Genomic DNA, 18,786 nt, shown 5'->3' with positions numbered 1-18,786 from the left:
ATTAAATTATCCATGTCCAAAATCCCCAGGCCTCCTTTGCCCTGGGGTTTTTGCCTGTCACACAGTTCAGAGGGACCTCTGGTAGCAGCACTGCCCAAGAGAGATGCCGTGAGACTGCTGGGGAAATGCATCTATGGGAAATGCATCTATGGTCTCCCCACCTCCATCACAGCTCTGGCTTCAACTTCCTCCTTGCCAGAACTGCTCTGGAAAGAGGAACTAACCAGCAAAACCAGGGGAAGTGAACGCGTCCATATGGAAGGAGTCACAACTTTCACATCACAAACTGCTTCAACTGTTTATTCCCCAAAATGTGCAGCAGGTGCCTCGTGCCACTGAAAACAGAGCCCAGCCACTCTCCAGCATCCCTGGGCAGAGCTGGGACAGTGCCCTTGGCACCAGGTTCCTGAGGTTCAGCATTCCCGAGCAGGAGGTGCTTTCCCCAACACTGCAGACCCTGGGGGAAAGTCAGGAATGGGATAGAGGAAGCTGCAGAGGGCCCAGACACTTGTGCCACAGGCTGAAACCTCCAGAACCACCAGTGCCTGCCCCAGGGTCTCGTGCAGCCTCTTCCCCAAGAGAGACGAGACAAGCATTGCACTGTCTCCCACACGGCACTACCTCTCCACTTCCTCTCCTTTCCTTTGCCCCAAAGGAAAGCCTTGGAGTCAGCAGCAAAGCCTGTGTGACCAGGGCCAGACCCCATGAGGGTAGGACCCCAAGGCTGTGGGGCTGTGGACAGGTCCCTTGCATTGGCACCGAGAAAATAGGGCCACCCAGGGGCAGGGGGGAGTCACCCAAGCACTGGACAAGGGAGATTTACATGGTGAAATTCCCTGGGCACGGTGAAGAGCTGAAAGCCAGATTTCTCCCTGCCCCACACCTGGCAGAGCAGCTTTCATGGGGAGGGAGCTTTTGCAACAAGGAGGGCAGCGAACTCTGGGCACCTCAACTTTCTGCTCCCCACACCCCTGTCTCGGTTCCACTGTCATTTCTCACATGCCTCAGCTTTCACTTCTCCTTTCTCTTTCACTAATACCCCAGCCAGCTCATTTCCCCATCTCCTGCCTCCCCACTCAGACTGGTAGAGGGTTCTGCACCGGTTCAGCCATGGGCTGGGTGCTCTGGGGGGTCTTGCTCATCTGGGTGCCCATGGTGTGGGTGAGAGGCACTGAGCAGTCCCAGGAGCTCTCCCCCTCTTTGGGGTTTCTGGAGTGCAGGAAGACCCTGAAGCTCTCACGTCTGGAAGTCCTGCCGGGGGGGGGCTGGGATAACCTCAGAAATTTGGATATGGGCAGAGTCATCAACCTGGGCTACTCGCTGTGTAAGACCACAGAGGACGGATCTTATATCATCCCAGATGAGATCTTCACTATCCCTGTCAAGCAGAGCAGCCTGGACGTCCACTCCGAGATCATCGAGTCCTGGAAAGATTATCGAAGCCTCACCTCTGCCTCCATCAACCTGGAACTGTCCCTCTTCTCCTCCATCAACGGCAAGTTCTCCTACGACTTCTGCCGGACCAAGACCCACCACGTGAAGGACCGTGCCGTGACCACCCGAGTGCAAGTCAGGAACCTGGTTTACACTGCCAAGGTCGACTCGGGGGCAGCCCTGGACCAGGGCTTCAAGAAGCAGCTGCTGACCATTGCCAGCCACCTGGAGAACAACCAGACACGCATGGCTGATTTTCTGGCCGAGGTGCTGGTGCTCAACTACGGCACCCACGCCATCACCTCCGTGGACGCCGGAGCCAGCCTGGTGCAGGAGGATCAGATCAAGGCGACCTTCCTGCAGGACAGCTGGGGCACACGGAGCGCGGTCACTGCCTCGGCCGGCGTGGCTTTCCACAGCATCGTCAGTGCGGAAACCCAGGAGACCCTGGACATCAGCTCTGGCTTCACCAAGCAGTATCTGCAGAACCGCACCCACTCCAGGGTGGAGAGCATTGGCGGGACCCCCTTTTACCCAGGCATCACCCTCAAGACCTGGCAGGAGAGGATTCAAAACCAGCTGGTGGCTCTGGACCGCTCAGGGCTACCCCTGTACTACTTCATCAAGCCCAGCGCGCTGCCAGAGCTGCCCACCCCGACGGTGAGGAGGCTGGCCAGGTGGGTGGAGATGGCCATCCGCCGCTACTACACCTTCAACACCCACCCAGGATGCACCGACGCCTCCTCACCCAACTTCAACTTCCACGCCAACACTGATGACGGCTCCTGCAAGGGTGCCGTGGCCAACTTCACCTTTGGGGGAGTCTTCCAACAGTGCGTGGGGCTGGCCGGCCCCGACACCAGCATCCTGTGCCAGGGGCTAGAGCAGAGGAACCCCCTCACTGGGACGTTCTCCTGCCCCACCACCTACACCCCAGTGCTGCTGGGCGTGCAGGAGAGGGAGGAGGGCCACAGCCACCTGGAGTGCCACAACAAGTGCGTCCTGGGCATCTTCTGCCATCGCAAGTGCCAGGATGTCTTCTGGCTCTCCCGAGTGCAATTTAGCGCCTACTGGTGCGCCACAAATGGGACAGTGGCCCCCTCCTTGGGATACCTCTTTGGGGGGCTGTTCAGCACCCACAGCGCCAACCCCATCACCGGTGCCCAGTCCTGTCCCTCAGGGTACTTCGCCCTGAAGCTCTTTGGCGAGCTCAGAGTGTGTGTGAGCCAGGATTATGAGGTGGGGGCCCAGTACGCAGTGCCCTTCGGGGGCTTCTTCAGCTGCCAGGCAGGGAACCCCTTGGCCGGGTGGCACCAGGGCACTGCCGAGGACCCCCATGCCAAGGGCTGTCCCCCAGGCTTCAGCCAGCACTTGGCGCTCATCAGCGACAGCTGCCAGGTGGAATTCTGTGTCCAGGCTGGGCTCTTCACTGGGGGCTCGCTGCCGCCCGCCCGCCTGCCCCCCTTCACCCGGCCCCCCGCCAACCTGCTGGCCATGGACACCGTGCTGGTGCGGGATGGGGACAGCACCTGGGTGAGGGACGGGCAGAGCCATGTGTGGCGGCTGGCACGGCCTGAGGAGATCCAGCATGCGGCGCAAATGGTGGGAGAGCAGGGGTTGACGGGGGGCGAGGTGGCCGGCATCACCGTGGCAGTCCTTGCTGGCTCAGCCACTGTCCTGGTGACGGCCTGGTATGGCCACCGGAGGTACAAGGCGTGGGGGTACCGCGCCCTGGGCACGCGAGACAGCGTGGGCTCTGCTGGGCCCCCCGACAGCACCGTGCTGAGCGTGGGTGAGGGCTACCAGCAAGAGCCCGAGGGGCTGGTGGCCTGAGTGCCCCCTGCCCGGATCGCCTGCCCCAAACTCGGGCAAAGCCCCCCCGCCGCACCCCGCAGGGAAGGAGGGAGCGGAGCAGCCACCCCGCAAGCCCAGGGCAGCCCCTGTCTCCATGTATATCTATCGAGATAGATATACACACGCATGCACAGAGCCACGGAGCAGTTTTATTTCAGCCAGCGACCGACTGTGTAGTCAACAGAGCATTAAAAAAAAGTCACGTTGTGGAAACACTTAGTCACAATAAAAGCCACCGTGGAGGTGGGGGGGGACCCTCCCCTTCCTCACCTGGATCACGGCAGGGTTTTGCATAGCTCCAGACAGGGTTTGTCTGCACCGGGGAAAACCCAGGGCTGGCATGGAGGAGAAATCACATGGCTGTGCAGCTCTCTGGGCGGCCAAGCCACCCAAAAAGGGGGGTGGTGTTCCTGGGGAAAGAGGTTTTCTCCCTTGAGGTAGAAAATAACAACCCAGGCTAAGGACGGCTGGGGACAGATGGGTGCAAAGGGGCTTCAGGGGGACGAGCGGTGCCTGGCCCTGCTCTCAGTGCCCCTCGCTCGCCTGGCCACACAGACGACTGACAGAAGACAACAGAGAGGCCAGGCCGTGCAGGGACCATGAGGGTCCCTTGCCATTCGCTTTATTGACTCCCCACTGCCCTCCACGGGGTGGCCAGTGGGGGTGACAGACCCCCCCCAGACCACGGAGAGGAAAAACAGCAACGACAACAGAACGATGCACAGAAGGACGGGCCCCCTCCCGCGCCACCGTCCCCAGCACAGAGAGTGAGGTGACCCTCCCCAGGCAAACCAGGAGGGGAATGCAACAAAACTGGCTGGGAGGTCCCACCTTCCCCCAGGGAGCAACAGCACAGGGCTGGGGAGTGGCCTGGGCACTGGTGGGTGCTGTCCCCCACCCTTGCTCTCCAACCTCGGGGGTATCGTGGGCAGCCAGACCCCAGCAGTGGGGACAGCCCTCAAAACCGTGGGGACCTCGCCAGCACCCTGGCACAGGCGTGAGGGGCCCCATGAATCCCACACTGGTTTGAGCTGGAAGGGACCTCATGGACCATCTCGTTCCAAACCCCCTGGGCAGGGACACATTCCACTTGCCCGGGCACTCAAAGGCCCAGGGAGCCCAAGAATGCCACAGAACACACTCCCCCACCCCCCCATCACCCACACTCTCCTACCCATGCCCCAGCCCACGCCAGCCCCTCCAAGGCCTCTCTGGGGGTAGCAAGGGGAACAGTTCTCAGCCCCACCTGTGCCTTGGCCCCATGGGGACCCACAGGTGACAGCCCTCCTGTGGGGCAGAGCCCTGATGGGGTGGGGGGTCCCCACAGCCCATCTCATCCCCAAGCACCACCGTGCCCAGCCCCAGTCTGGCTGCAGCCCCACGTTCTCCCAGGCCTCAGGCTGCCTCCCCAAACGCCCCCCCTATATGTACATATATACGACAAAACCCCAAAATACGAGGTATTATAGAAATTCAACGTGGGGACACCCCCATACAAACAGTTCAAGGAACCCACTGCGGTGAGGGTGGGACACAGGCCACAAAACGTCCATCACTGTCCCCCCTCTCCACTTCCTAGCACCCACCAGTCCCTCCCTGGCATGCAGAGGCAGGGGCAGCCCAGACAAGGGGACCCTGTAGGGCACAGTTCAGACACAGCCAAGACGAGCAGAGGGCACAGGGCTGGGGGGCAGCCCAGGGCCCCCCGACCTCCATGGATACAGGAGACCAGTGGGAAGGTACCGGACAGAACGGACAAACAAACAAACGTCAGTGGGACGAGGCAGAGCAAGGGGGACTCCCATGGCTTCAGCTCCCATCCCAGGACAAGTCCCAGCCCCAGGTAGGTCTCAGGGGAGTTGGGTCAGGCTGGGACCGGTGTGGATGAGGAGAGAGGGGAGCCTGGAACCCCTCAAGCCCTCAGCACAGTGGCAGCGAGGATAGCACACCATCCAGAGGGGTGGCCACGCCAGCCTGAAGCCCCACAGCTGTGTGTGGGGAGGTTCCCGCCCCGAAGGAGTGAAGGGGACGGCCGAAAGGACCTTCTCCCGCATTCCCGGCCAGCCTGGAGATGTTCCCACTGCATGGGTGCCACTGGGAGCAGGGGGGCTCCAGGTGCACCCTGAAAAGCCCCCCAGCGGGTTTCTCCAGCAGCTTTATCCTGGTGGGTGCCAGCACGGGCAACCCTTTCCGTGCTTCCTTGCCACGGTCTCAGTCCTTCTCCTGTGCCAGGCTCTCCTCCGTGATGCCCTGGGCTGCGAGCTCAGCCAGGACATTGTCCAGGTAGTTGATGTCAGGGTAGCCGTGGCCAGTGAGGTTGGAGCCGAACTCTGTCTTGTGGTGGATCTCGTTCCAGATCACTGTGTCCGACTCGCCCGTGGTGCTGGAGGTCCCAATGGCGAAGATCAGGCGCCGGTCCCAGGCTACCAGCAGCAACCTCAGGACCTGTAGAGGCGAGAGAGGGGGCAGGCAGCAAAGCAAACACCGCATGGGGAACCACCCGCTCCTGTTCAAGGCACGCCCGATCATCCTGGTGTGCTCTGGCAACCCACATCCGGGCCCTGCAGGGAGCTGAGGATCCCAGCACAGGGTCCTGCCCCTGGTCCCAGAACAGAGGGACCAGGCTGCTGAGCTCCCTCGGTACGTGGGAAGGTTCTCCATGGGAAAGCCTCCCCCTGCATAAGTCCGTTTTTCCCCTCACTCCCCCTCGATGAGCCTTGGCCAGCTGGAGTTGCCCAGGTGAGCCCCTCACCTTCCTGCCCTTCTCACTGTCTGGCAGGTAGCAGTGCCGGGGGAAGCCACGGGCCGTGAAGCTCTTCCCAGGGTTTGGGTGCTCCGGTCCCTGCAATGTGGGAAGTGGGAGAAGAAAACCCTTGTGGAGCTCAAAAGGATGCTCTGGGCACAAGGTAATCCCCCCCAGCCTCTGTGGACACTAATTACTGCCATCCCCCTACCACCAAGCAGACAGGGACAACACGCCCATCCAGACACAACCCAGACTTCCCACAACATCCTTATGGACAAGCAGCTCCTGAGTGAAGGCACGAGCTGCAGCATGACCTAGGGGGTAACACAGCAGCAACAAGGGCCTCCAGCCCCACAGGGGATCACCCACTTTCTCCCCCTGGCCATGTGGCCAGGCCTCACCTGCACCCCCGGGGGGATGTTGTAGATGATGCGGATGGTTTTGCAGTCAGAGTGGCCGGGCAGCGCATGAGGGATGATGTGATACTCCATCTTCCCTGGGGGCTGCGTCCCCGTCTTCACCCCATAGATGGTTTTGCAGGTGGGACACTGCAGACTCCCGTCCTGAGAGCAGGAACACACTGAAACCGGTGTCCACGAGCCACGCCAGGCACTTGGTGCCTGAGCGGCACTGAACGCTGCATTAATCGTGAAAGCCACCAAAAAACCACCCAGGAAGCATGGGATAGGGCTGGGGGAGTTCACTATGGCTACCCAGCTTCACCCAAAAATCTGAGGTCTGCGTTTCTCTTCCCCATCAGTTTTCGAGTCCTCATTGCTTTCTCTCCCTTTGATTCGGTGGGGTTTTTTGTTTTGTTTGGGGGTTTTTTTTCAAAGGGGGAAATATAATAAATATTAAAAATCTCCAAGCAATGGGGAACACATTTTCTAGGAAATGTCAGGCCATTTACAGCGGGCTCGGGAAAGCCTTCCCGTGGCTGGAAAAGCACTGCCAGGCACCAGATTCCAGGCAGCTCTGCTCAAACAGTCAGGGAATGAAAGTTCAAATTGGGAAGGAAAGCAAGCACATAAAACTGGGCATAGCGGGGGGAAAACACACCCAGGCAAACCCGGGTTCTGATTTAGCAGTCCCAAAGCGCGTGCTGCTGATAAAAATTAAACTGTGTCAGGGTGGGAGGTCAGAGTCCTCTGGGGCAGCTGGACCCGAGTGCTGTCCCAGCAGGAACAGAGGCAGCTCAGCACAGCTGGCCGAGCCGAGGCCTCTCACCTTGTTGCCGTTGTTGTACATGGCAACCAGACAGTGCAGGTGGAAGACGTGGCTGCACTTGACCAGCTTCCCCACGAGGTCAGGCTTGATGGCTGGCTGGGGCCCCTTGTAGCCAGAGGGGGCAGAGAGACGCTCCATGCAGATGGTGCAGTCCTGCATAGAAGGGGAGGAGAGGGATCAGAAGGATGGACACAGCCAGAGCCGAGGACACGGGGCTGATGAGCTGCCCTGGGACCAGCACCCACCCCTGGGGCTAGGCTGCCGCTCCCGCCTCACCCATCCCTTCTCCTTGGAGGAGACAGGGAAGAGCCATGAGGGGTGGTGGGACACCTCTGCACGGGAAGGGAGGAAATGGCCCAGGGCATGGTGCACGTCCTGCTGCCCATCCCGGTGCAAAGCAGCCCAGGGACAGCCCAGCACAGCCCCTGCCGCTCGCACCTCGTCCGGCGGGTGCCGCACCTTCTGCAGGTATTTTTTCAGTACCTCCTCCGGGGTTTTACCTGCGGGAGAGCAAGAGTCAGAGGGAGAAACCCACTGCCAGGGGCAGTAGAGGGGACAGGGGGCTCAGGGGAACCAGGCAGGGAAGGGAGGGACAGGGGTCAAGCAGCCAAGTGCCTCTCACCCTTCTTGGCCTGTTTCTTGGTGGTCTTGCGGCAGGTGTGGGAGATACCGGGAATGGACTGGATCTCGCTCTTGCTGACAGGCGGGGGGTGCAGAACCAGCTTGGGGGGTCGTGTCAGGCACACGGGCAGCCCGGCTGCGCTCATCAGGATCCCTGTGATCCCTGGGGAAAACAGGGCTTGGAAACGGCACCGAGGAACCAGCCACACCTCAGACCCCACACGATCCCCAAAACTGCCCCACCAGGGCTGCCTGTCCCCTACCCTGGGGCTGTTTATCCTTCCACCTCAGAGCTGTTTATCCTTCCACCCCAGGGAACCCAGCACTCATGGGCACCCTCTGCAGCCCCATCCTCACCTGCCAGCGCTGGGTTGACGGGGCTGGAGCCAGTGAGGTTCTTCACAGGGACAGTGGGGACCCTGAGGGGAGCCAGCAGAGACCACGTCAGGTGGCAGCACCCACATCCCCACAGGGCCCAGGGGCCAGACAACAGTTGCCCGAGCAACTGCATGGGCCCTAGTTGGAAACAGAGAATCCCACCATCGCCTTTTCTCTGGCGCTTTAGAAGCTCTGCCTGCATCTCCATTCATGGCCCCTTTTTGTCACTGCTCCCCGGACCAGTCTGTTGTTTCTTTTCCTCTTTTCTCCTATGGCCACGTCACTGCCACAGCTCTTTCCCCCCTCCCCTTGAGGCTCTCTTCCATGGGAAAGTTTCCTGGCAGGTCAGGAGCAGAGGGAAGGGGGAGGATGGAGATGGAGAGGAAAGGGGCCAGGCTGCGACAGAAGGCTGATGGCAGAGCCAGACAAAGGGGAGAAGCAGGCTCATTAAACATCCACCCCCTCACAAAAATGTGGGTGGGGGTCTGGAGGGACCCCTTCTCATGGGGTATGAATGGCTTTTCTTTGGGCCTCTCACAGTCCCTCACCCAACCCCTGCCTCCAAGAGAAAGAGCAGCCTCAGCCTCTTCATTGAGATGCAGGAGCCACCTCATCCCCGCTCCAGTCCCCAGGCACCTGCGGGGAAGGCGAGGGGCCCAGCAGAGCGCCTAACCCCGGGAGCCTGGGGAGCACTGAGGTCTGTCTCCCACCAGGTTCAGGGCTAGCGGGCCCCTCTGTGCCCTGGGGAGGGGGGAAAAGCTTGCACTGCCCCTTCCTCCCTCCAGGCACCCCCTCGCTCGCAGGCAGCAGGACTCACCCAGAGGCGATGAGCACCCGGGACTGGGCGATGGCCAGGCGCTGGAGGTGGCTGCGGTTCAGGGTGCCGAGGCCAGGACGGGCTGCTTTGCCGCTGCCGGCACCAGAGGGGCTGCCGGTGTTGCTGGCCGAGCTGAGGGCGGGCGTGCTGGCTGCCTGCCGCCGCCCGCCCTGGGCCGCCAGCGGCTTCAGCGAGCCACGCACCACAGCCACACCATTGGGTGCCTTGGCCCCCAGGGCGGGCGCCGGGGCTTTGGGGGTGGCTGGTGGCGGGGCAGGGGCTTTGCGGGGCTGCAGGGTGGCGGTGCCAGGGCCGGCGGCCGACACGGTGGCTTTGACACTCATGACCAGGAGGCACTGGGGACAGGTGCAGGCAGGGACCGGTGGGGCTGCCGCTGCCCCGGGGCTGGCTGGCCAGGACTGGGACTTGGGCAGGGTGCCCGAGACCAGCGGGTAGACCATGTCAAGCCGGCGGCGGACGCGGCGCTTGCGCTGAGTCTGCCGGTTGATCTGGCCCATGGTCGCGAAGTCGATAACATAGCAGAAGCCGATGGCGCTCAGGTCCACCCAGGGGTGCTGCTTCTCGTAGGCGCGCTGGATGGTGATGCCCACGTCCATGTCGTAGGGCGTCCACGTCCCGCTGTCATTCTCCCACTCCCAGACGACTCCCTTGCCTGGCGCCGACGACGGGTCGTAGTAGCTGCGCCGGACAGGGCGGATCGTGCCTGAGGGAGGATGACAGACCCTGGCGTCAGACCCTGGCGCCAGCACCCACCTGTGGGCAGGGAGCAAAACAACCCCAACCTGCCCTGCCAGTGCCATCCGCATGGGGACAGGACGGCTTTCCGGCTCAGCTGCTGTCCCTGCCCTGTCAGGGGACTGGCGTGCCTTGGACTCCCCTGGCTGCTGCCTGCGAGCCGCCCTGCCAGAGAGCACCCTGAGGTCCGTTCTCAGCCTGGGGCCTCTGCCCCAGTGCGACTGGGTTGAAGAGAAGGGCGGATTTCCCGCCCAGTGCTCTCAGCCACGGCACGTGGCCACTTGGCCCCACTGGGGAAACACAGTACCACAAGTTTGGCTGCTCCAGCCTGCTCCCGGAGACCTCCCACGGGAGCCTGATGAAACCAGGCATTAGGGCACTGGCGTCCTGCAGTGCCTGGCACTGTCTCCCTCTGAGCTCTGGACTGGAAGAGGATTCAATAAAAGATTTCAGGGGCATCTCTGAGCCCCTGAGCAGTGCCGCACACAGGCACTCGTGAACACAGGGGAGCGGTGCTGGTGCCAGCCCCGCCATCTGCAGCTCCCAAACCGGCCCACAATGAAAACCCAGACTGTGGCATAGGGAAAATCCCAGTGAGGCCAAGCAAAGGAGTTTGAGTGGGGCCCCGTGCCTGGCTCCTGCTCCCCCATCAGCAAACATCAGGAAAGGGATCAGAGCACACAAAGGTTCTGTGCCCTGCATCCATATTTTTGCTAGGTCTTTCCTTTCCCACCACTCCCAGTCAACTAGGATGCATTCAAACCATGGACAGAGATTCTGGAAACTCCTACAACGAGGAGAAAACCTTCCTCTTTGGGATGTCTAACGGAATGGCAGGGCAGGCTGAACATGGCCAGGCTCAGCCCTAGGGTCCCATCCTGAGCGTGCTATTCCAGAGGTGTTTGTGTAACAGGTGGGATGATCTCCCAAGCAGCGCTGCTTCCACACCCCTGTGCAGAACTCCATGGTTCAGCCCTGCTGCCAGCACTGGGAACAAGAAAGCTCAAAGAGAAGAAGTAACAAGCCTGCTGCTTCAGCTTTTCACCACGTGTCCTGTAAAGCCTGCAAGAATTTCAGTGATGCTTTTTCACCCCCACCACTCCGCAGGGAGCAGCCACCACTGCTGGTCCCACAGGGCCATGTCGCACACACTAGTGGGCTAAAAACGAAAAGGTGTTGATTGGCACTCTGCTATAGCGGGTGGGGTACAGCTACATGCCAGGCAAGCCAAGCCACCGGCCCTGTCCTGCGAAGGAGCACCCAGGTCAGAAAAGCCGCCGGCGCTGGGCGCACAAAGTGGGGCCGGGAGGGTGATTTATCCTAATCCGGCAGTGGCATGCGGCATCTGGCGGTCCCCAGGCAGCAGTGTGGGAATGCTGTGTGTTCCCCCAGCCCCGCGCCGCCAGCCGGCCTCCCATTCAACAGGGGAAGAAAGGGAACAATAGCTATTCAGGGCCTGCCAGGGTCGCGACCCCCCCCAAATCAGAGCTGTTTAATGACCCAAAATACCAACATCCCCAGCAACCCAGGGAGAGACAGAACAATCTCCCTTTCAGTCCTCCACCCTGGGCAACAATAGCCCTCAGAAGCTGGCCCCCAGCCCTCTCTTCGCAGAGGTCCCTTGTCCCCACACCCCCGGGCAGGGGAGGGTCGCCGCGAGCCCCCAAGGCTGCTGGGGGAAGAAGGACAAAGGAGGGTGTCTGGCGCTTTGCTGCACCCAGCACCCCCTGCCCCAGGGACAAAGCACACTGGCCATCACAGGGCTGCTGGAGGGGTCACAAATCCTGCTGTGCCAACCCCCCTGCCAGGGGTGCTTGTGTCCCACATCCCAGACAACCCCAGGGCCCCCCACCTGGGGGGACAGACAATCCCCATCACCTGCCTGCGCCCTCCTTGAGCATTCCCCCACCTGCTTGTGCCCCCTCCCTGGGCACCCCAGGGGCTGCCATCCCCCGGGGCAGGATTTGGCACCCAAGTATCGCTCAGCTCTCTAGGCCTTCGTGCCTGATGGCGGTTCAGAGGCAGCACAGAGGGAACGGGGGGAAAGGTCCGCTGGGGACGGGCTTCCCCGGCACGCACGGACAAGAGAAGCCCGCGGGGTGGGCGCAGGAGGGGCGCTGCAGCGGGGAGGTCAGGCAGCACGACCCCGGGGGGAGCGGAGACGCGCGGCACGGGGGGGCCCGGGCACGGGGCGGGAGGGCATCGCCGGCACGGCCGGGCGGTGCGGGGCATCGCGGGCACGGCGGGGAGCGGCCCTGGCACCGCCAGAGCCCGGGGAGCCCCGGGAGCATCCAAGCGGCCGGGAGCGGCCCTGGCACCGCCAGAGCCCGGGGAGCCCCGGGAGCATCCCAGCGGCCGAGCAGCGCGGTGCGGTGCAGGCAGGGAGAGCCGCGGGGGCCCGGCAGTCGCTCGGGGCGCGGCGCGGGGCCGACTCACCGGTGTCCTGGCGGAACTGGTGCATGGACTGCAGGTCGATAATGTAGGGCGCCAGGCGGCTGTCGGCCTGGCCCAGCACCACGCTGCCGCCCGCCCGCGGCCCGGCGCGGGCCACCGCCTCGATGTGGTGGCTGACGGCCGGGCTGTAGGGCCGCCATCGCCCGTGCTCGTTCAGCCATTCCCACACCACCACGGCCGAGGCCAGCAGCATAGCTCCGCCGCCGCGGGCCCGGCTCGCCGCCCCGCCGCAGCCCGCCCCGCCGGCTCTCGCATGCTCGGCGCGGCGCAGGGCTCTGCCCACCCCCGCCCGCGGCCGGAGCCGCGCACGGCCGAGCCGCCCCTGCGCGCACCCGCGGCGCCGCTGCCGGCCGGCCCCGCCCGCACCGGCACCCCGGCGGCGGCACGGCCGGGCACGGCTAGGAGGCACCGCCCCGGCGGCACCGCCACCCGCCCCGCCCCGGTGTCACCGGGCGTACCGCGGGGGGTCGAGAAACATGTGTCTGTCCCTGGATCTCCACCCTGCACCCCTGCGACCCCCCTCCGTCCCTGTACACCCTGCATCCCCACCCTGCACCCCTGAGAGCATTCACAGTGCCCCCTGTACCCCCACAGCTGGGTCCCTGGTGTCCCTGTATTCCCACCTTACACCCTGCAACCACCCACTGCCCCTGTACCCCCTGAACCCCTTGTACCCCCACTCTGCATCCCTGCGACCCCTCCCAGTATCCCCCACACCTTTAATCAGGACTGCAGCCCAGGGAGCCCCTGGTGTGTTCCCACCCCTGTGGGCCCCCACCTGCCAGTGATGGGACTTGGGGTGCTGATGGGTTACATGGACCCCACTTCATGTGCTGTGACAAAGAAACGTGGTCCAAGAGCTTCTCCTATTTCCTTGTCTAGGCCACAGCGCTTGTAGGGAGCAGCCCCCTGAGCTACCCTTCCCCCATGCCCATGAAGCACTGTCTCATGTCTCAAGAGGCCCCTGGGCTGTAGCCCCAGGTCCTGCACCCCAGCTCTCCCAGCTGCCTGCGACAATTCAGTTTCCCTGAGAAGTACTTTTCCTGCAGATTTCATGCAGCTTCAGCCCAGGGTGAGGCTGCAAATCCCTCGGGATTCTGCTGCTCCAAATGAGGGAGGCATTGAAGGCCAAATTAAAACCAGTGCTGCTCCAACTATAACAGAGGTACCTCTGTGCTATGGGACTGGGGCAGCCAAAAAAACATTCCTGAGCTTGTTCTTCCACTGAGCTCCACGAGCATCTTCCCAGGGCAGCCCTGAATGCCTGGATGTTGGGGACAGGCAAGTGCCGGTCTCACCTCCTTTGGTGCTCCTGCGCTCAGAATCACAAAATATCCTTGGATATTAAACACCCATCAATTCCTGATTTGGGAGAACTGTATGCACAGGTTTCACAGCAAGTCCCCCAGTCCACGGTCCACCTTGGCTCGGAGGGCAGCTCATCCCCAGGCCACGGGACACACCACTGCCGAGCTCTCGGGGCTGGTGCAGTTCCTCTCCTGGCAAACCTGTTTCCCAGGCACTGCCCATCCTGCTGAGCGTCTGCCAGCAGCACTTGTGGTGAGAAACCATTAGACAATGATCCAAAAAGAGGAAAAAGTGAAGGAAGAAGTGGGGAAGAAACAGGTGGGGACTAACTGGGGCGGTGCCAGCTGGCAAGTGCTGTGGTGGGACAGGACCAGGTGAACCGCATGGGCTCTCCTTTCCCCAGCTCATGCAGGGCCAGGCTTGAGGCACCTTCTCCTGCAAGAAGGGAGGGCTCCCGACCCTTCCTGGGAAGGGGAGCCCCTCCTCTGCATTTTCACCTGTTCCTTCAGGCAAGGCAAGTGCAGCCAAAGCCACAGTGGGGAAACCCGGGGAAATCCTTTCTGCTGACTCAGGCTAGAGGAAAAGGTTTTCCTGCTATTAAAAAGGAAAGTGTTGGTGAACATCCACCCCCCTGGCTGCGGCTCAGGATCAGGGAGTCGGGAGCCAGAGCTGCACAACTGAACCCCACCAGCCTCCAGTGCCTGGTGGGCAAGGGGCAAATCCATTCTCACCCAGCACCAATGCCAGCACCCAAATGGGTGTGCCTGAGGTCAGGGAGCAGCCTCAGTCAGCTTGAAACCTTTCCAACCCCACAAAGTGTGCTCAACCACATGTTAAGCCCAAATATTTATTGTTTTGAAATTAAACACATCCACGGGTTGCTTTTGGTGGCTCTTTCCCTGCTGCAATGTGGGAGTGCAGCCCCCCCGCCCCCCTTCCCTGTTCCCCCCAGCACTGCAGAGCCTTTTTCTCTTCCAAAAGCACAATCTTGGATGGTTTTGGTGGATTCTCAGTTTGCAGGAGGCCATTGCATGGGGTCCTCAGCAGCATCAGCCACATGGGTATGACTATCTTCCTCTCAAACTCCTAATTTCTGTTTCCAAAATAAACAGCTTCAGTCACCTCCAGCCACCCACATCAACTTCTTTTCAGCCTGTGGCAAAGCAAGTCCAAAGGGCCTCCTGGCACCAAGGGAGCTCAGCTGTCGGGTGCCCCTGTTCTCGCCAAATCACTTCACTGGTGATTCCCTTGGGGCTGCAGCTGAAAAATAATACTAAATCCCAGCCAGCTCAGACTCCCTGCGGCATGGTGGGGGCTGGCTGGCAGGGAAAGGCTGAGAACTGGAGCCTGTAGCTCAGCCAGAGCGTGGAGGTTTGGATTATGGATTGCTTTTTCCCATTGTTTCTGGTGGCCATTCCTGAGCGTTGCGGCTGCTCCACAAACACAGACACACCCGGCACCACTGGCCAGGTAACAGGGCAGGAGCAAGGAAGGTTGCAAAAGCGGTGTTTCCCAGGACAGGGAAGCCCCTGAAGCAACATCATCATCCCTGTTGCTGCTTCTATCCCCCGAGAGCGACTGCAGCACCGAGCTCAGCTCAGTGCCAGCAGCAGATACGGAAGGATCGAGTTGCAAGCCAGGGCTGGGTGATCCTGGCTCTCCTGGGACCTGAAGGTCACCTCGGACCCAGCCACTACTGCTGTGGGAGAAAAGGGGTCTGTTCCCACCTGCTCGTGTCATGAGGCTCCCTCCAGGTGCCTGTGCCCACCTCTGGGAAGGTGAGGGGCAGACGGTGTGAGCATTGCTGAGCAGGAGGGTGCAAGGGGGCACAAGCAAGATGGCTTCAAGTGTACAGAGCAGAGGAGATCGGGAGAGAAAAATACCTGTCAGAAAAGGGACTTGCTTTCACTAAACCTGAAAAAAATAGTGGCCAGAAATTGTTATTCCTGAGTGCAGGGAAGCAGAAACATCCCAGTAATCCAGTCTGAGCTGTAAAGCTGTGGGCAGGCAGTCAGTCAGTGGCAAGGAAGAAGGTGCGCATTCTTCTTTGTGGGCACCACCCGTAAACAGAGGCAGCACCAAACCACCCTCGGAGCTCCGGGTGCCCCGATGTGGACAGTGGGGTGGGCAGGATGGGCTCTGGGGGCTGTGCCTTGGTGCTGCACCAGGGCCCCTGTGCCGACGCTGCCAGTGCTGGGGCCAGTGCTGTCCCCACCAGCGACAACAAAGCTGCTTTGTGCGGGGCCAGCCGGGCACATCCCCAGCCTCTGTCCCCAGCCTCCTCCCCGCTTTGTGGCTCCGCTCTCCCCCAATGTGGCCTTTCCTCTCACAGGCCAGGGTAAAAGGCAGGGCCACACCAGGACAAGGCACAACCCCAGCAACCCCCCCACATCCTTGTCATCTTCCCCAGCTCCTTCATCTTCTGCACAGCCTCCCAGTGGGTCCCGTCCCCCCTAGACCCCTCATCCCGCTGGGACTGACCCTTCCCTGGTGTGGGCACAGGGCAGGCCAGGCTCTTCGGTGAGGTTGAGCCCCACTGTCCCACCTCCCCCAAGAAGTACATCACCCTGGTAGATCTCCCAGCCCTTTTATTCACTCAGCAGCCAGCAGCCCTCACATCCAGTCGGCACGAGAACCACAGCTCGGGCAGCTGTGAAACACTGCTGAAACACTCCACAGGGTGAGCGGTGTGTTTGGGGCTGTTTGATTCTCCATGCCATTTCCAGTCCTAAAATAACACCTGGAGGCACTAACCTCCTTGCAGAGGGGCTTCTGAATCACAGCCTTCAGTGAAAAGATCCTCTCCATTACGATGTCCAAGAGGTTAAGAAATTCCCTCCTGACCATATCCCCACTTCCCCCCCCTCCCCAGAAAGCCCCCAAGCAGTTAGAGCAGAAATTCAATGAGCAGCCAGTGCAAGCTGGGCAGAAGATGTGCAGGAGGCAAAGCCTTGCTCCTTGCAGCTGCAGGGCAGGTCCCAAGACCCCTTTGGCCAGGTGACATTTTGCTGTCCCTTGGCTCCTGCCTTGCATCCACAAGAGCCCCCAGGGTGGCCACAGCAAACCAGGCAGCGACCAAATTCCAAAGAAAAGGACCCTTGCTGAGGGTCGCGGCCTCCAGGCCCTGGGGTGAGCAGCAAAGCTGCTTCCCAGGGGATAATTCCAACTGCCAGCCCAAGGACCACTGAGGATCGCCCCGCCTTGGGCTCCCCGCTCCCTCCGAGGTACACTGCGGCCCATGCCTCAGTTTCCCCACAGGGAGTGGCACCAAAAGCATGGGGGACCCAGGGATTAATGGCACGGTCCCTCCCATCTGCCTCCCCTCCTTCACTGTCAATTGCCCCCCACCGTGCCCCAGCAGCACCCGAGACCCCCTGCCCCGCACTCGCCTTCACGGGCTTTCGGCCGGGCTGGGGGATGAGCCGGCACCCGGGCTGGGCTTGGCGAGCTGCCGCAGGTCCCGTGCAGACCTCACGGCCCACTGGGCCAGCTCCCGCAGCACCCCCAGGCCCCGCAGCTTCTGCTCGAAGAGGCCTTGGGGCTGGGGGGGCGGTCCGTCTTCCTCCTCGCTTGGGGGCCCGCGGCTCTCCAGCCGCAGCAGCTCCTCGAGGTGGTAGGCGAAGGCCGAGACCTGGAGCAGCACGGCCGCCAGCGCCCGGCCCAGGGCGGCGTCGGCATCACCCAGTTGCTCCCGCTGCTCCTCCAGCATCTGCGCCAGCACGGAGCGGAAGGCCCTGTAGGCCGCCAGGTTCTCCAGCAGCCGTTGGGTCCCCGTCTGCTCATCCCAGTGCTCCACCGCCGCCGGCGGCACCCCCTCCACCGCTGCCACGCTGGCCGAGGCGTCCAGGCCCTGCTGCTCTACCTGCGGGGCGAGACCCACCAGGGATCAGCAGTGGTGGGAGCAATCTGGGGGGTACCCCCCACCCTGAGCCACGCCAGCGCTGCTCCAGAGGGCCCAGTCCGGGAGGGGTTTGTGGCAGTGCAAGGCCAGGCGCCCAAGGTTCGCCCAGGCGTCGGCACGCGCAGAAACCCACAGCGCTTCATCCCCCATCCCTGCCACAGGACAGATTCCTCACACCCCACAGCTGCCAGGAGCCCCCCCGACCCCACCAGCACTCCCAGCCCCGCAGCAGCCAGAAGGAGCAGGGCAAACTCACGTAGGCGTCCAGGAGGTCCACGACGTCCGAGCGCATCTTCCCAGCCAGGCGGATGCCGCGGGCGCACAGGTCGCGGCGCCGGAGGGCGGCTGAGGGACTGTCTGCTCCCGCCATGGTCCGGGCAGCTGTCACGGCCACCAGGCTCAGGGCGCAGTGCCCGCCCGGCCCGGGCAGGACAATCCCTTGCTGAGCTGGTGCATTCCAGCCGGGAGCTCCGCTCACACGTCCACTGGCCTGGCTCTCCCCCTCTTCCGTGCCTGGGGCCTGGCACCACGCTGCAAATTCCCGCCTCTGGGATCAACAGTGACAGATTATTCCCTTGATTCCCCCATGCATTGCTACTCCAAGTGCTTTGCCCAGAACTGTCTCGCCTGGTAGCAACAGGCTCCCAGCGCCAGTTGACCCACTCCTCCCTCCCAGCCACACAGTGGGATTAGCAGCACGTTAATCCCTCTGGCTCATGCCAGAGCGCGGGAAACCACTGCCGGGAAGAGGCGAGCAAAGCCCGGACATTGCTCAACACCCCAGCCCGGGCAGGCGGCAGGGGCTGAGCAGGGCCAGGAGTGGAGGCTTGGAGGGGACCCCCCAGACTGGACATGCAGCATCAGCCCAAAGCTGAGCTGCAACCCAAACCCTGGCAGAAGGGTCAGTCCCAGCCACCTCCAGCCCTCTTACTGCCCCACAGACATGGGACTGGGCCCCCAGGTTTAACCCCCCTTTCCCAGAGGGGTTCTGCCCCAAAGAGGGGCTGTGGAACAGGACATGGTCTCTCCTCAAGCCCCCAAAATGCAGGACTCAGTCACTGTTTCTCAGCCCTAAATGTGGCCACATAAGGCCAGCAGGACTCAGTCTCCCATTTCTCCCCTTCAGCACCGGCCACTCCACAGGACTCAGTCTCTGCCTTCAAGCCCCCAAAGTGCATGACTTGGTTTCTCTCTGTGAGCCCAAGCACTGTCTGAGTGACCCTGGTTTCAGGGCCTCAAAACACAGGACTTAGTCACTGGTTTTTAATGCCCCAAAATGCAGCACTTGGT

The 18,786-nt window shown here is 62.0% G+C and overlaps 3 protein-coding genes across 3 annotated transcripts; 1 reads left to right on the top strand and 2 right to left on the bottom strand.

Moving 5' to 3' along the window:
- Positions 1-1,079: 1,079 nt before the first annotated feature.
- MPEG1 (macrophage expressed 1) lies at positions 1,080-3,582 on the top strand. Its single transcript, XM_050335376.1, has one exon. It carries the CDS (start codon positions 1,111-1,113, stop codon positions 3,265-3,267), a length of 2,157 nt encoding a protein of 718 aa, XP_050191333.1. The 5' UTR covers positions 1,080-1,110; the 3' UTR covers positions 3,268-3,582.
- Positions 3,583-3,873: 291 nt separating this feature from the next.
- DTX4 (deltex E3 ubiquitin ligase 4) lies at positions 3,874-12,571 on the bottom strand. The gene is made up of 9 exons (XM_050335377.1): positions 12,270-12,571; positions 9,078-9,801; positions 8,240-8,301; positions 7,884-8,045; positions 7,700-7,761; positions 7,262-7,414; positions 6,436-6,597; positions 6,041-6,130; positions 3,874-5,733 (listed from the first exon to the last, which is right to left on the bottom strand). Exons 1-9 carry the CDS (start codon positions 12,478-12,480, stop codon positions 5,500-5,502), a joined length of 1,860 nt encoding a protein of 619 aa, XP_050191334.1. The 5' UTR covers positions 12,481-12,571; the 3' UTR covers positions 3,874-5,499.
- A 4,415-nt stretch (positions 12,572-16,986) lies between these two features.
- On the bottom strand, positions 16,987-17,882 carry CNTF (ciliary neurotrophic factor). Its single transcript, XM_050335384.1, has 2 exons — positions 17,753-17,882; positions 16,987-17,457 (listed from the first exon to the last, which is right to left on the bottom strand). The coding sequence occupies exons 1-2, from the start codon at positions 17,864-17,866 to the stop codon at positions 16,987-16,989; spliced, it is 585 nt and encodes a 194-aa protein (XP_050191341.1). The 5' UTR covers positions 17,867-17,882.
- Between the last annotated feature and the right edge of the window lie 904 nt (positions 17,883-18,786).

The sequence above is a fragment of the Myiozetetes cayanensis genome, unplaced genomic scaffold (genome assembly GCF_022539395.1).
Source record: "Myiozetetes cayanensis isolate MyiCay16 unplaced genomic scaffold, myiCay2020 scf6-25, whole genome shotgun sequence".
NCBI classification, from domain to species: Eukaryota; Metazoa; Chordata; class Aves; order Passeriformes; family Tyrannidae; genus Myiozetetes; species Myiozetetes cayanensis.
This window is presented reverse-complemented; position numbering and strand designations above follow the sequence as displayed.